At 45.3% G+C, this 13,666-nt stretch overlaps 1 protein-coding gene across 1 annotated transcript in view; it reads right to left on the bottom strand.

Moving 5' to 3' along the window:
* SLCO4C1 (solute carrier organic anion transporter family member 4C1) overlaps nucleotides 1–13,666 on the bottom strand; it is a 136,325-nt gene that overhangs the window by 12,092 nt on the left and 110,567 nt on the right. The window contains exon 12 of the mRNA XM_077289742.1: nucleotides 10,605–10,742. Within this exon, the coding sequence (XP_077145857.1) occupies nucleotides 10,605–10,742 (138 nt within the window). The remainder of the gene's footprint in view (nucleotides 1–10,604; nucleotides 10,743–13,666) is intronic.

A 13,666-nucleotide genomic window follows, 5' to 3' on the forward strand; every position in this document is an offset into this window, starting at 1 on the left:
ATGAGTCCATGACGATGGCTATTCAGATCGATAGGCGTCTGCGGGAGCGCAAACCTGTGCACCATTTGGCGGTGTCTACTGAGAAAACGCCAGAAAATATGCAATGTGATAGAATTCTGTCCAGAAGCGAGCGGCAGAATTTTAGACGAAAAAATGGGTTGTGCTTCTATTGTGGTGATTCAACTCATGTTATATCAGCATGCTTTAAGCGTACTAAGAAGCCTGACAAGTCTGTTTCAATTAGCACTTTACAGTCTAAGTTTATTCTATCTGTGACCCTGATTTGTTCTTTGTCATCTATTACCGCGGACGCCTATGTCGACTCTGGCGCTGCTTTGAGTCTTATGGATTGGTCCTTTGCCAAACGCTGTGGGTATGATTTGGAGCCACTGGAGGCTCCGATACCTCTGAAAGGGATTGACTCCACCCCATTGGCTAGTAATAAACCACAATACTGGACACAAGTGACTATGCGTGTTAATCCGGATCACCAGGAGGTTATTCGCTTTCTGGTGCTGTATAATCTACATGATGTTTTGGTGCTGGGATTGCCATGGCTGCAATCTCATAACCCAGTCCTCGACTGGAGAGCTATGTCTGTGTTAAGCTGGGGATGTAAAGGAACTCATGGGGACGTACCTTTGGTTTCCATTTCATCATCTATTCCCTCTGAGATTCCTGAATTCTTGTCTGACTTTCGTGACGTTTTTGAAGAACCCAAGGTTGGTTCACTACCTCCGCACCGGGAGTGCGATTGTGCCATAGACTTGATTCCGGGTAGTAAATACCCTAAGGGTCGTTTATTTAATCTGTCTGTGCCTGAACACGCTGCTATGCGAGAATATATAAAGGAGTCCTTGGAAAAGGGACATATTCGTCCTTCGTCATCTCCCTTAGGAGCCGGTTTTTTCTTTGTGTCTAAGAAAGACGGCTCTTTGAGGCCGTGTATTGATTATCGACTTTTGAATAAAATCACGGTTAAATATCAATATCCGTTACCACTGCTTACTGATTTGTTTGCTCGTATAAAGGGGGCCAAGTGGTTCTCTAAGATTGATCTCCGTGGGGCGTATAATTTGGTGCGAATCAAGGAGGGGGATGAGTGGAAAACCGCATTTAATACGCCCGAGGGCCATTTTGAGTATTTGGTGATGCCTTTTGGTCTTTCAAATGCCCCTTCAGTCTTCCAGTCCTTTATGCATGACATTTTCCGCGATTATTTGGATAAATTTATGATTGTGTATCTGGATGATATTCTGATTTTTTCGGATGACTGGGACTCTCATGTCCAGCAGGTCAGGAGGGTTTTTCAGGTTTTGCGGTCTAATTCCTTGTGTGTGAAGGGTTCTAAGTGTGTTTTTGGGGTTCAAAAGATTTCTTTCTTGGGATACATTTTTTCCCCCTCTTCCATCGAGATGGATCCTGTCAAGGTTCAGGCTATTGGTGATTGGACGCAACCCTCTTCTCTTAAGAGTCTTCAGAAATTTTTGGGCTTTGCTAACTTTTATCGTCGATTTATTGCTGGTTTTTCTGATGTTGTAAAACCATTGACCGATTTGACTAAGAAGGGTGCTGATGTTGCTGATTGGTCCCCTGATGCTGTGGAGGCCTTTCGGGAGCTCAAGCGCCGCTTTTCTTCCGCCCCAGTGTTGCGTCAGCCTGATGTTGCTCTTCCTTTTCAGGTTGAGGTCGACGCTTCTGAAATCGGAGCTGGGGCGGTGTTGTCGCAGAGAAGTTCCGACTGCTCCGTGATGAGACCTTGTGCTTTTTTTTCCCGTAAATTTTCGCCCGCCGAGCGGAATTATGATATTGGGAATCGGGAGCTTTTGGCCATGAAGTGGGCTTTTGAGGAGTGGCGTCACTGGCTTGAGGGGGCCAGACATCAGGTGGTGGTATTGACTGACCACAAAAATTTAATTTACCTTGAGTCTGCCAGGCGCCTGAATCCTAGACAGGCGCGCTGGTCGTTGTTTTTCTCTCGGTTTAATTTTGTGGTGTCTTACCTACCGGGTTCTAAGAATGTTAAGGCGGATGCCCTTTCTAGGAGTTTTGAGCCTGACTCCCCTGGTAATTCTGAGCCCACAGGTATCCTTAAAGATGGAGTGATATTGTCTGCCGTTTCTCCAGACCTGCGGCGGGCCTTGCAGGAGTTTCAGGCGGATAGACCTGATCGTTGCCCACCTGGTAGACTGTTTGTTCCTGATGATTGGACCAGTAGAGTCATCTCTGAGGTTCATTCTTCTGCGTTGGCAGGTCATCCTGGAATCTTTGGTACCAGGGATTTGGTGGCAAGGTCCTTCTGGTGGCCTTCCCTGTCACGAGATGTGCGAGGCTTTGTGCAGTCTTGTGACGTTTGTGCTCGGGCCAAGCCTTGTTGTTCTCGGGCTAGTGGATTGTTGTTGCCCTTGCCTATCCCGAAGAGGCCTTGGACGCACATCTCGATGGATTTTATTTCGGATCTGCCTGTTTCTCAGAAGATGTCTGTCATCTGGGTGGTGTGTGACCGTTTCTCTAAGATGGTCCATCTGGTTCCCTTGCCTAAGTTGCCTTCTTCTTCCGAGTTGGTTCCTCTGTTTTTTCAAAATGTTGTTCGTTTGCATGGTATTCCTGAGAATATCGTTTCTGACAGAGGGACCCAATTCGTGTCTAGATTTTGGCGGGCATTCTGTGCTAGGATGGGCATAGATTTGTCTTTTTCGTCTGCTTTCCATCCTCAGACTAATGGCCAGACCGAGCGGACTAATCAGACCTTGGAGACATATTTGAGGTGTTTTGTGTCTGCGGATCAGGATGATTGGGTTGCTTTTTTGCCTTTGGCGGAGTTCGCCCTCAATAATCGGGCCAGCTCTGCCACCTTGGTGTCCCCGTTTTTCTGTAATTTGGGGTTTCATCCTCGATTTTCCTCCGGTCAAGTGGAATCTTCGGATTGTCCTGGAGTGGATGCTGTGGTGGAGAGGTTGCATCAGATTTGGGGGCAGGTGGTGGACAATTTGAAGTTGTCCCAGGAGAAGACTCAGCTTTTTGCCAACCGCCGTCGTCGTGTTGGTCCTCGGCTTTGTGTTGGGGACTTGGTGTGGTTGTCTTCTCGTTTTGTCCCTATGAGGGTTTCTTCTCCTAAGTTTAAGCCTCGGTTCATCGGCCCGTACAAGATATTGGAGATTCTTAACCCTGTGTCCTTCCGTTTGGACCTCCCTGCATCCTTTTCGATTCATAATGTTTTTCATCGGTCATTGTTGCGCAGGTATGAGGTACCGGTTGTGCCTTCCGTTGAGCCTCCTGCTCCGGTGTTGGTTGAGGGTGAGTTGGAGTACGTTGTGGAAAAGATCTTAGACTCTCGTGTTTCCAGACGGAGACTCCAGTATCTGGTCAAATGGAAGGGATACGGTCAGGAGGATAATTCTTGGGTCACTGCCTCTGATGTTCATGCCTCCGATCTTGTCCGTGCCTTTCATAGGGCTCATCCTGATCGCCCTGGTGGTTCTGGTGAGGGTTCGGTGCCCCCTCCTTGAGGGGGGGGTACTGTTGTGAAATTGGATTCTGGGCTCCCCCGGTGGCCACTTGTGGAATTGAACTTGTGTGCATCATCCCCTCTGTTCACCTGCTCCTATCAGGATGTGGTAGTCGCTATATAACCTTGCTCCTCTGTCAGTTTCTTGCCGGTCAACAATGTAATCAGAAGCCTTCTGTGCTTGTTCCTGCTACTAGACAACTCCCAGCTAAGTTGGACTTTTGTCCTTGTGTGTTTTTGCATTTTGTTCCTGTTCACAGCTGCTGTTTCGTTACTGTGTCTGGAAAGCTCTTGTGATCGGAAATTGCCACTCTGGTGTTATGAGTTAATGCTAGAGTCTTAAAGGAATTTCTGGATGGTGTTTTGATAGGGTTTTCTGCTGACCATGAAAGTGTCCTTTCTGTCTTCCTGCTATCTAGAAAGCGGACCTCGATTTTGCTAAACCTATTTTCATACTACGTTTGTCATTTCATCTAAAATCACCGCCAATATATGTGGGGGCCTCTGTCTGCCTTTTGGGAAAATTTCTCTAGAGGTGAGCCAGGACTGTCTTTTCCTCTGCTAGGATTAGGTAGTTCTCCGGCTGGCGCTGGGCATCTAGGGTTAAAAAACGTAGGCATGCTACCCGGCCACTTCTAGTTGTGCGGCAGGTTTAGTTCATGGTCAGTATAGTTTCCATCTTCCAAGAGCTAGTTCTCATATATGCTGGGCTATGTTCTCTCGCCATTGAGAATCATGACAGTGACAGTGATTTGCTCATTATCGTCCTTTTCTGTCATGGCATTTGTGGATTCAGGCGCTGCCCTGAACTTAATGGACTTGGAATTCGCCAGGCGCTGTGGTTTTTCTTTGCAGCCTTTGCAGAGCCCTATTCCTTTGAGGGGTATTGATGCTACACCGATGGCCAAGAATAAACCTCAGTATTGGACTCAGCTGACTATGTGCATGGCTCCAGCACATCAGGAAGATTGCCGTTTTCTGGTGTTGCATAATTTACATGATGTTGTTGTACTGAGTTTTCCATGGTTACAAGTACATAATCCAGTGCTGGATTGGAGATCTATATCTGTGACTAGTTGGGGTTGTCAAGGGGTACATAGTGACGTTCCTTTGATGGCAATTTCCTCTTCCCCCTCTTCTGATGTTCCTGAGTTTTTGTCGGATTTCCAGGATGTATTTGATGAGCCCAAGTCCAGTTCCCTTCCTCCACATAGGGACTGTGATTGTGCTATTGACTTGATTCCTGGCTTCCTGGCTATAAGTTCCCTAAGGGCCGACTTTTCAATCTGTCTGTGCCAGAGCATGCCGCCATGCGGAGTTATGTTAAGGAGTCTTTGGAGAAGGGGCATATTCGGCCTTCTTCGTCACCATTGGGAGCGGGATTTTTTTTTTGTTGCCAAGAAGAATGGCTCCTTGAGACCCTGTATTGATTATCGCCTTCTTAATAAGATCACGGTCAAATTCCAATACCCTTTACCTTTGCTTTCTGATTTGTTTGCTCGGATTAAGGGGGCTAGTTGGTTTACTAAGATTGACCTTCGAGGGGCATATAATCTTGTTCGTATTAAACAGGGTGCCGAATGGAAAACTGCATTTAATACGCCCGAAGGCCATTTTGAATACCTTGTGATGCCTTTCGGGCTTTCTAATGCTCCTTCTGTATTTCAGTCCTTCATGCATGATATTTTCCGCAATTATCTTGATAAATTCTTGATTGTGTATTTGGATGATATTTTGATTTTTTCCAATGATTGTGAGTCTCATGTGAAGCAGGTCAGGATGGTATTCCAGATCCTTCGTGATAATGCTTTATTTGTGAAGGGGTCTAAGTGCCTATTTGGAGTTCAGAAGGTCTCTTTTTTGGGTTTTATTTTTTCTCCCTTGTCTATAGAAATGGATCCTGTTAAGGTCCAAGCCATTCATGACTGGATTCAACCCACATCTGGGAAGAGCCTTCAGAAATTTTTGGGCTTTGCTAATTTTTATCGCCGTTTTATTGCCAACTTTTCCAGTGTGGTTAAGCCCCTGACCGATTTGACGAAGAAAGGCGCTGATGTGGCGAATTGGTCCTCTGCGGCTGTTGAGGCCTTTCAGGAGCTTAAACGCCGATTTACTTCTGCCCCTGTGTTGCGTCAGCCGGATGTTTCTCTTCCTTTTCAGGTTGAGGTTGACACTTCTGAGATTGGGGCAGGGGCCGTTTTGTCACAGAGGAATTCTGATGGTTCCTTGATGAAACCGTGTGCCTTCTTTTCCCGAAAATTTTCGCCTTCGGAACGCAATTATGATGTCAGCAATCGGGAATTGTTGGCTATGAAGTGGGCATTTGAGGAGTGGCGACATTGGCTTGAGGGAGCCAAGCACCGCGTTGTGGTCTTGACCGATCATAAGAATCTGATTTACCTCGAGTCGGCCAAGTGGCTGAACCCTAGCCAGGCTCGATGGTCCCTGTTTTTCCCCCGTTTCGATTTTGTGGTCTCGTATCTTCCGGGATCTAAGAATGTTAAGGCGGATGCCCTCTCTAGGAGTTTTTTGCCTGATTCTCCTGGAGTCCTTGAGCCGGTTGGCATTCTTAGGGAAGGGGTGATTCTTTCTGCCATCTCCCCTGATTTACGGCGGGTGCTTCAGGAATTTCAGGCTGATAAACCTGACCGCTGTCCAATGGGGAAGCTGTTTGTTCCTGATAGATGGACAAGTAAGGTAATTTCTGAGGTTCATTGTTCGGTGTTGGCCGGTCATCCTGGGATTTTTGGTACCAGAGATTTGGTTGCTAGGTCCTTTTGGTGGCCTTCCTTGTCGCGGGATGTGCATTCTTTTGTGCAGTCCTGTGGGACTTGTGCCCAGGCTACGCCCTGCTATTCCCTCGCTAGTGGGTTGCTTTCGCCTTTGCCTGTCCCTGAGAGGCCCTGGACGCATATTTCCATGGATTTTATTTTGGATCTTCCTGTTTCCCAGAAGATGTCTGTTATCTGGGTGGTTTGTGACCGGTTCTCTAAAATGGTCCATTTGGTGCCTTTGCCTAAATTGCCTTCCTCCTCTGATTTGGTTCCATTGTTTTTTCAGCATGTGGTTCGTTTGCATGGCATTCCGGAGAATATTGTGTCTAACAGAGGTTCCCAGTTTGTTTCTAGGTTTTGGCGGGCCTTTTGTGCTAGGATGGGCATTGATTTGTCTTTTTCTTCGGCGTTTCATCCTCAGACAAATGGCCAAACTGAGCGAACTAATCAAACCTTGGAAACCTATTTGAGATGCTTTGTGTCTGCTGATCAGGATGATTGGGTGGCTTTCTTGCCGTTGGCCGAGTTTGCCCTTAATAATCGGGCCAGTTCGGCTACTTTGGTTTCGCCTTTCTTTTGTAATTTTGGTTTCCATCCTCGTTTTTCTACGGGGCAGGTTGAGCCTGGGGGCTCTGGTGAGGGTTCGGTGACCCCTCCTCAAGGGGGGGTACTGTTGTGAATTCCGCTCTTGGGCTCCCTCCGGTGGTTGTAAGTGGCACTTTTGTGAGTTCTGCTCTTGGGCTCCCTCCGGTGGTTTTAAGTGGAATGGCTGCTCCTTGGATTTAGCATCAGCAGCTGCTTCCACTGATTGTCTTTCTGGCTTGGCTATTTTAGTCTGGCCTTATCCCTCAGTCAGTGCCAGTTGTCAATGGTTCCTGCTTGGAGTCACATCTCTTTTGGAATTCCCTCATATTCTGACAAGTTCAGCAAAGATAAGTCCTTGCTTTGTTCTTTTGCTATCCACTTGTTGTGGACTTAATTGTTCAGCACATTCTATGTTTTTCTTTCTAGTCCAGCTTATCAGTATGGATCTATTCAGCTAAGCTGGAAGCTCTGGGCAGCAGATTTGCCCTCCACACCTTTAGTCAGGTGTGGAGATTTTTGCATTCTCTGCGGTGGACTTTTTCTAGTGTTTATTACTGACCACATAGTATTCTGTCCTGTACTATCTATCTAGCTAGAAGTGGCCTCCTTTGCTACATCTTGTTTCATTCTACGTATGTCATTTCCCTCTCCACTCACAGTCAATATTTGCGGGGGGCTGTCTATCCTTTGGGGATTTTCTCTGAGGCAAGATAGCTTTCCTGTTTCTACCTTTAGGGGTAGTTAGTTCTCCGGCTGTGACGAGGTGTCTAGGGAGTGACAGGAACATCCCACGGCTACTTCTAGTGTTGTGTTAAGATCAGGAACTGCGGTCAGTATAGTTGCCACCTGTTCAGAGCTAGTCGCATGTCGCTCCTAAACCACCAGTTCATAACACCCCCCTAGTCGGATCCGTCGAAAAGATGGATCCTTCGCATAAGTTTTTTACAATCTGTGATGGATCTGTCAATCCGTCGAGCCGACAGATTGCGACTGATGGCAAAAACTAATGTGTGAAAGAGGCCTTACAGCCACAAAACATGCAGCCGTGGGGATTCGAGCATAATATCCGAGCACTCCCAAGATGCTCTGATAACACCGAGCATGCTCGGAAAAAACGTTATCTGAGCACACTTGCTCATTGCTAAAAATAAATCATCTTTTTTCTACATCAAATGAGTGCAGGAGAGAACACAGACAGGTTGGCCGGGGAATGCAGATGATTCTTTTTGGGAGGTAAAACATTTCACTGATTGTTTTTAAACATTGTTTTACAACTAAGAAAGAATCAGCTGTGATCCCATTTTGTCCTGTCTGTATCATCTCTTTTGCATCCTCCCCTGGCCAGGAGCTGTGGTATGATCAGACCATGTTCCTGTTCGGTCAGACACAGCCATTACACAGGACACAACAGCATTTATAAAATTATCTCAGCACAGGAACTTTTTTTTTTTAAATACACCCAATTGTGGAACTTATTATTATTTCAAGATCTAGTGATTAGAATAAAGTTTGTATATAGACAACCCCTTTAAATGAAACATCATTAGATTCACTCTGCCTGAACCACGGACTTTGGGCAAAACTCAAGTGCACCATTTTAAATAATTTGGGGCAAAAAAAGCAATAAAGTAAGACAAAAAAATGACTGAACAAAATCGCAAATGATGACTCAGGTGACTGGTCCAAGACTACTCTCTGCCCAGACCCATAAGCTCCAATTCATCAAAGCGATTTAGCCAGAATTTGGATGCAAAACAGTATGAAAAATGATAATTCTTTTGTGGAAGAGTTTTCATGCCAGTGTTAGCCAGCTCAGTCAATCAGGTCACAGGTGGAGCTGGGATGAGTGTTGGATGGAGCGAGGCTGACTGGGGCAAGATTTGTGGTGAAGCGCACGGAAGCGCTCACCAATTTAAGATGTGCCTGATTCATTAAGAGGCGTGCGCTACTTAAGACGCTTCTGACTTCAGCATGCCTCTTCAAGACATCGGTCTTGATAAATCAGGAACATAGTCCCCAGCCAACTACTTTTCAAAGTATGTTTAAGCTAACAGCTGAAAGCTGCAGATACAGAAAGTGAGAACATCAGGGGAGTGCATTTACAGCAGGTTCATCCAGTGACTAGGACTGGCATCCTGTGCTGGCACTATGAAACCTCCTTCACCCTCTAGGACTGTGACCTCCTAAGTAACCCCCATGTCCTAATCTCACTAGTCTTCATTATACAGGGTGCTCATATTCCCATCTGTGCTACGGGTGAGACTCACTGGTGACTGAGTACTTCTTTTGTATCCAAGCTGGCTTATCTTTAGGCAGTGTGCTATAGAGACCAAGGCATCCCTCCAGTTCCATCAGTATAAGATTGAAGCTACCCTAACAGGTCCATCAGTACAAGTGTGTAGCTACCCCACTGGATTCATCAGTATAAGTGTGCAGCTACCCCATCGGGGCAATCAGTACAAGTCTGTAGCTACCCCACTGGATTTATCAGTATAAGTGTGTAGCTACCCCACCGGGTCCATCAATACAAGTGTTTAGCTAATCCAGCGGGTCCATCATTGCAAGTCTGCAGCTACCCCACCAGGTCCAACAGTATAAGTATGCAGCTACTCCACTGGGTCCATCAGAATAAGTCAGTACCTCCCCCACTGGGTCCAGTAGTATAAGTGTGTAGCTACCCCACCGGGTCCATCAGTGAAAGTGTGCAGCTAAACCACAAGATCCATCAGCATAAGTATGCAGCTACCCCACTGGCTCCATCAGTATAAGTCTGTACCTCCCCCCACCGGGTCAACCAGTATAAGTGTATAGCTACCCCACCGGGTCCATCAGTATAAGTCTGTAGCTATCCCACCAGGTCCATCCAACTAGTCTGCTGTGTGAGGCCCATTGAAATGGGGAGAATATTTCCTCTACATGTTTGTTGGATTGGCTCTGCAAGAACTCGGACTAGGCTTGACTCTAACTGAACTGTAATTAGAGTCCGAACGCTTCCAACAGTTGTAAGAATTTGAGTGCATCTGTCTCCACCCACCAAGCTATTATCCTAGCAACTGGCTCAGTGAGAAGGTTAAGTATTTACCACCTGGGCTGCTGCAATAACTACTGACTCACAGTGACTATAAAACAAACTTCTACAGGAAATAGTTCAAAACTGCTGTATTATAAATTACAGTATACAAAATTATAGTAATACCCCTCTCTGGGGTATTACACTGACATAGGGAAGCTGCGAGGAATCCAAAAAGTAAGTATGTTGTGTTTATATTTTAGGCAGATTAAACATAACTAAAGATGACAAACTACATTAAGGAGAGGGGCCAGCTATAGGGATCATTTGCCTGCAGCAGCTCTCTAATTGTCAGTCACTCTCTCTAGGTGCCATTTTATTAATAGATTGAGACTAGGCAACATCTTGAAAATGTATTCCTGTGTGTGAGCACTGGTACTGGAGGAGCCCAGTGGTGAGCACACAGTATCAGGGAGGGTGCACTCTGACCTCCCACTCCTGTCAGTCTGTGGCCACCACTCCCTACACATTTCAGAAAGCAGCGCAGAGCATGCCTGCACCCACACTGAGTCCGCGTCAGCCCTGACACTGTGAGAACCGTTGGGCTCTAATGTGTGTCTCCTTGTCATAAAATAACTAGAAATAATCTTCTATAGAAATCCATAGTCCCTTACATTAATTTGGGTTTCGGCCTACTTCCTTGGTGTGAAAATGTATTAATACTTACTGATGCCGATCAGTTTGTAAGATATGCTTGAATTATTATAGGTCCAACAAGCGCCCTGTGTCCCACATTCATTCAAGTTCCATAAAATACAACTGCTATCTATGACGACTCCAAATACTATTGGTCCAGGGATGGAACCTAGAACATGAGAAGGACATAACATGAGGATTAATATTCTCAATTAAGCTACGCATTTTAATATTCAACATATTAAATTAACATAAAATTAGCAAATAGCTCAATATGCTTTAGACAAATTAAAAAAACAGTGTTTCTCCAATAGTAAGATGGGTCTTATATTATTTTTTTGCTCCAAAACATGGGTTAAGGCTAATTTTAAGGGGATGTCTTATTTTTTTCTTTAAACAACAATCCCCATTAAATATTCAACAACAAAAAAATATTTATTTACATATAATAATGTCATCACACACACACTGCACATGTATATACACCTACTGCACATACACATGTAAATATACACACACTGCACATACGATACATACCTGCCTGTCTCCTCTTCAGCTCCTGTATACTCTTCAGTTAAAGGACCTTTGATGTCATCATGGTCACATGACTGTGATGTCACCAAAGGTTCTTAATCATTTTTAACCTTGGAATAGAAATGTTGGGTAGACATGAGCGAACACGAACAGTAAAGTTCGGAGTCCATACCGAACATCTACTGTTCGGACATAGACACCGAATATGGACTTCACCAGGAAGTCCGTGTTACTATTCGGATTCGGCTGCCCGAACACTGGGTGTTTGTCACAAACACTGCTTCTGATCGGCGGTGAAATCATCTCTGACAGTCAGAGAGCCGCAGTTTCCACGCTGTCAAAAGACAGCGTGAACGCTCAGCTGTGATTGGAGGTATAAATTTTACCTCCAGTCACAGGTATCAGCTGATTGGACAACTGCTCCCATCATCCAAAACCTGCTGCCGCTAATAACAGCGAGAGCAGGAGTGGCGGATGGGAGAATTCACCAGCCGCTCCTGCCCAGTAACTAAATTATTTAAAAAAAACGGGCGTGGGTTCCCCCTATTTTTGATAACCAGCCAGGCAAAACTCATAGCTGGGGGCTGAAACCCTCAGCTGTCAGCTTCAGCAAGGCAAGTTATCAAGAATACAGGGGTGTCCACGCCGTATTTTTTAATTATTTAAAAAAATGGCATGGGGTCCCCCCATTTTTGGCAACCAACCTTGCTAAAGCAGACAGCTGGGGGCTGGTATTCTCAGACTGGTAAGGAGCCATGGATACTGGCGCCCCCCAGCCTAAAAACAGCAGGCCGGTACTTTGCCTGGCTCTTCCCACTTGCACTGTAGTAGAGGGTAGTGGGGTGATAGTTGGGAGGTTGATGTTACGTCAGGTGACATCAAGCTCCGAGGTTAGTAATGGAGAGTAGGGTTGAGCGAAACAGATCGGCAAATTTCAAAAGTCGGCCGACTTTTGTGAAAGTCGGGTTTCGTGAAACCCGACCCAATCTCACTGTGGGATCGGGTCGGCCGTGGGCGATCTTCGCTGCAAAGTCGGGTTTCATTTTATATATATATATATATATATATATATGTCATTGAGACACATATATATATATATATATATATATATATATATATATATATATATTTATATTTACTTCAGCGCGATATATGTGAAAAGCCGGTAATTCAATTGACGGCTTTTCATTTCTCCTGCCTAAACCCGACATGATATGAGAAGACATGGTTTACATACAGTAAACCATCTCATATCCCCCTTTTTTTTGCATATTCCACACTACTAATGTTAGTAGTGTGTATGTGCAAAATTTCGGCGCTGTAGCTTGTAAAATAAAGGGTTAAATCGTGGAAAAAATTGGCGTGGGCTCCCACGCAATTTTCTCCGCCAGAGTGGTAAAGCCAGTGACTGAGGGCAGATATTAATAGCCTAGAGAGGGTCCATGGTAATTGGCCCCCCCTGGCTACAAACATCTGCCCCCAGCCACCCCAGAAAAGGCACATCTGGAAGATGCGCCTATTCTGGCACTTGGCCACTCTCTTCCCACTCCCGTGTAGCGGTGGGATATGGGGTAATGAAGGGTTAATGCCACCTTGCTATTGTAAGGTGACATTAAGCCAGATTAATAATGGAGAGGCGTCAATTATGACACCTATCCATTATTAATCCAATTGTATGAAAGGGTTAAAAAAACACACACACATTATTAAAAAGTATTTTAATGAAATAAACAAAGAGGTTGTTTTAATATTTTATTGCTCTCTCAATCCAGCTGAAGACACTCGCTTGGCAAAATAATAAACCCACAATATACATACCTTCTGATGACCTGTCACGTCCCACGAGGTAATCCATCTGAAGGGGTTAAAATATTTTACAGGCAGGAGCCCTGCTATAATGCAGCTTTGCTCCGTGCCTGTAATCCCCGGGGAATTAAGGAAATGTAGGTCAATGACCTATAGTTACCTTCAGTCGCGTTGATGCGCCCTCTACTGGATGTCCTCGTGAACTGCAGCCTGGGAACTTTTTCCCATGCTCGACGTCATATGAGGACATCCAGCAGGGGGCGCATCACCGCGACTGAAGGTAACTATAGGTCATTGACCTACATTTCCTTCATTCGCCGGGGCTTACAGGCACGAGCACAGCTGCATTATAGCAGGGCTCCTGCCTGTAAAATATTTTAACCCCTTTAGATGGATTACCTCGTGGGACGTGACAGGTCATCAGAAGGTATGTATATTGTGGGTTTATTATTTTGCCAAGCGAGGGTCTTCAGCTGGATTGAGAGAGCAATAAAATATTAAAACAACCTGTTTGTTTATTTCATTAAAATACTTTTTAATAATGTGTGTGTTTTTTTAACCCTTTCATACAATTGGATTAATAATGGATAGGTGACATAATTGACACCTCTCCATTATTAATCTGGCTTAATGTCACCTTACAATAGCAAGGTGGCATTAACCCTTCATTACCCCATATCCCACAGCTACACGGGAGTGGGAAGAGAGTGGCCAAGTGCCAGAATAGGCGCATCTTCCAGATGTGCCTTTTCT

Source organism: Ranitomeya variabilis, chromosome 1 (assembly GCF_051348905.1).
Source record: "Ranitomeya variabilis isolate aRanVar5 chromosome 1, aRanVar5.hap1, whole genome shotgun sequence".
NCBI classification, from domain to species: domain Eukaryota; kingdom Metazoa; phylum Chordata; class Amphibia; order Anura; family Dendrobatidae; genus Ranitomeya; species Ranitomeya variabilis.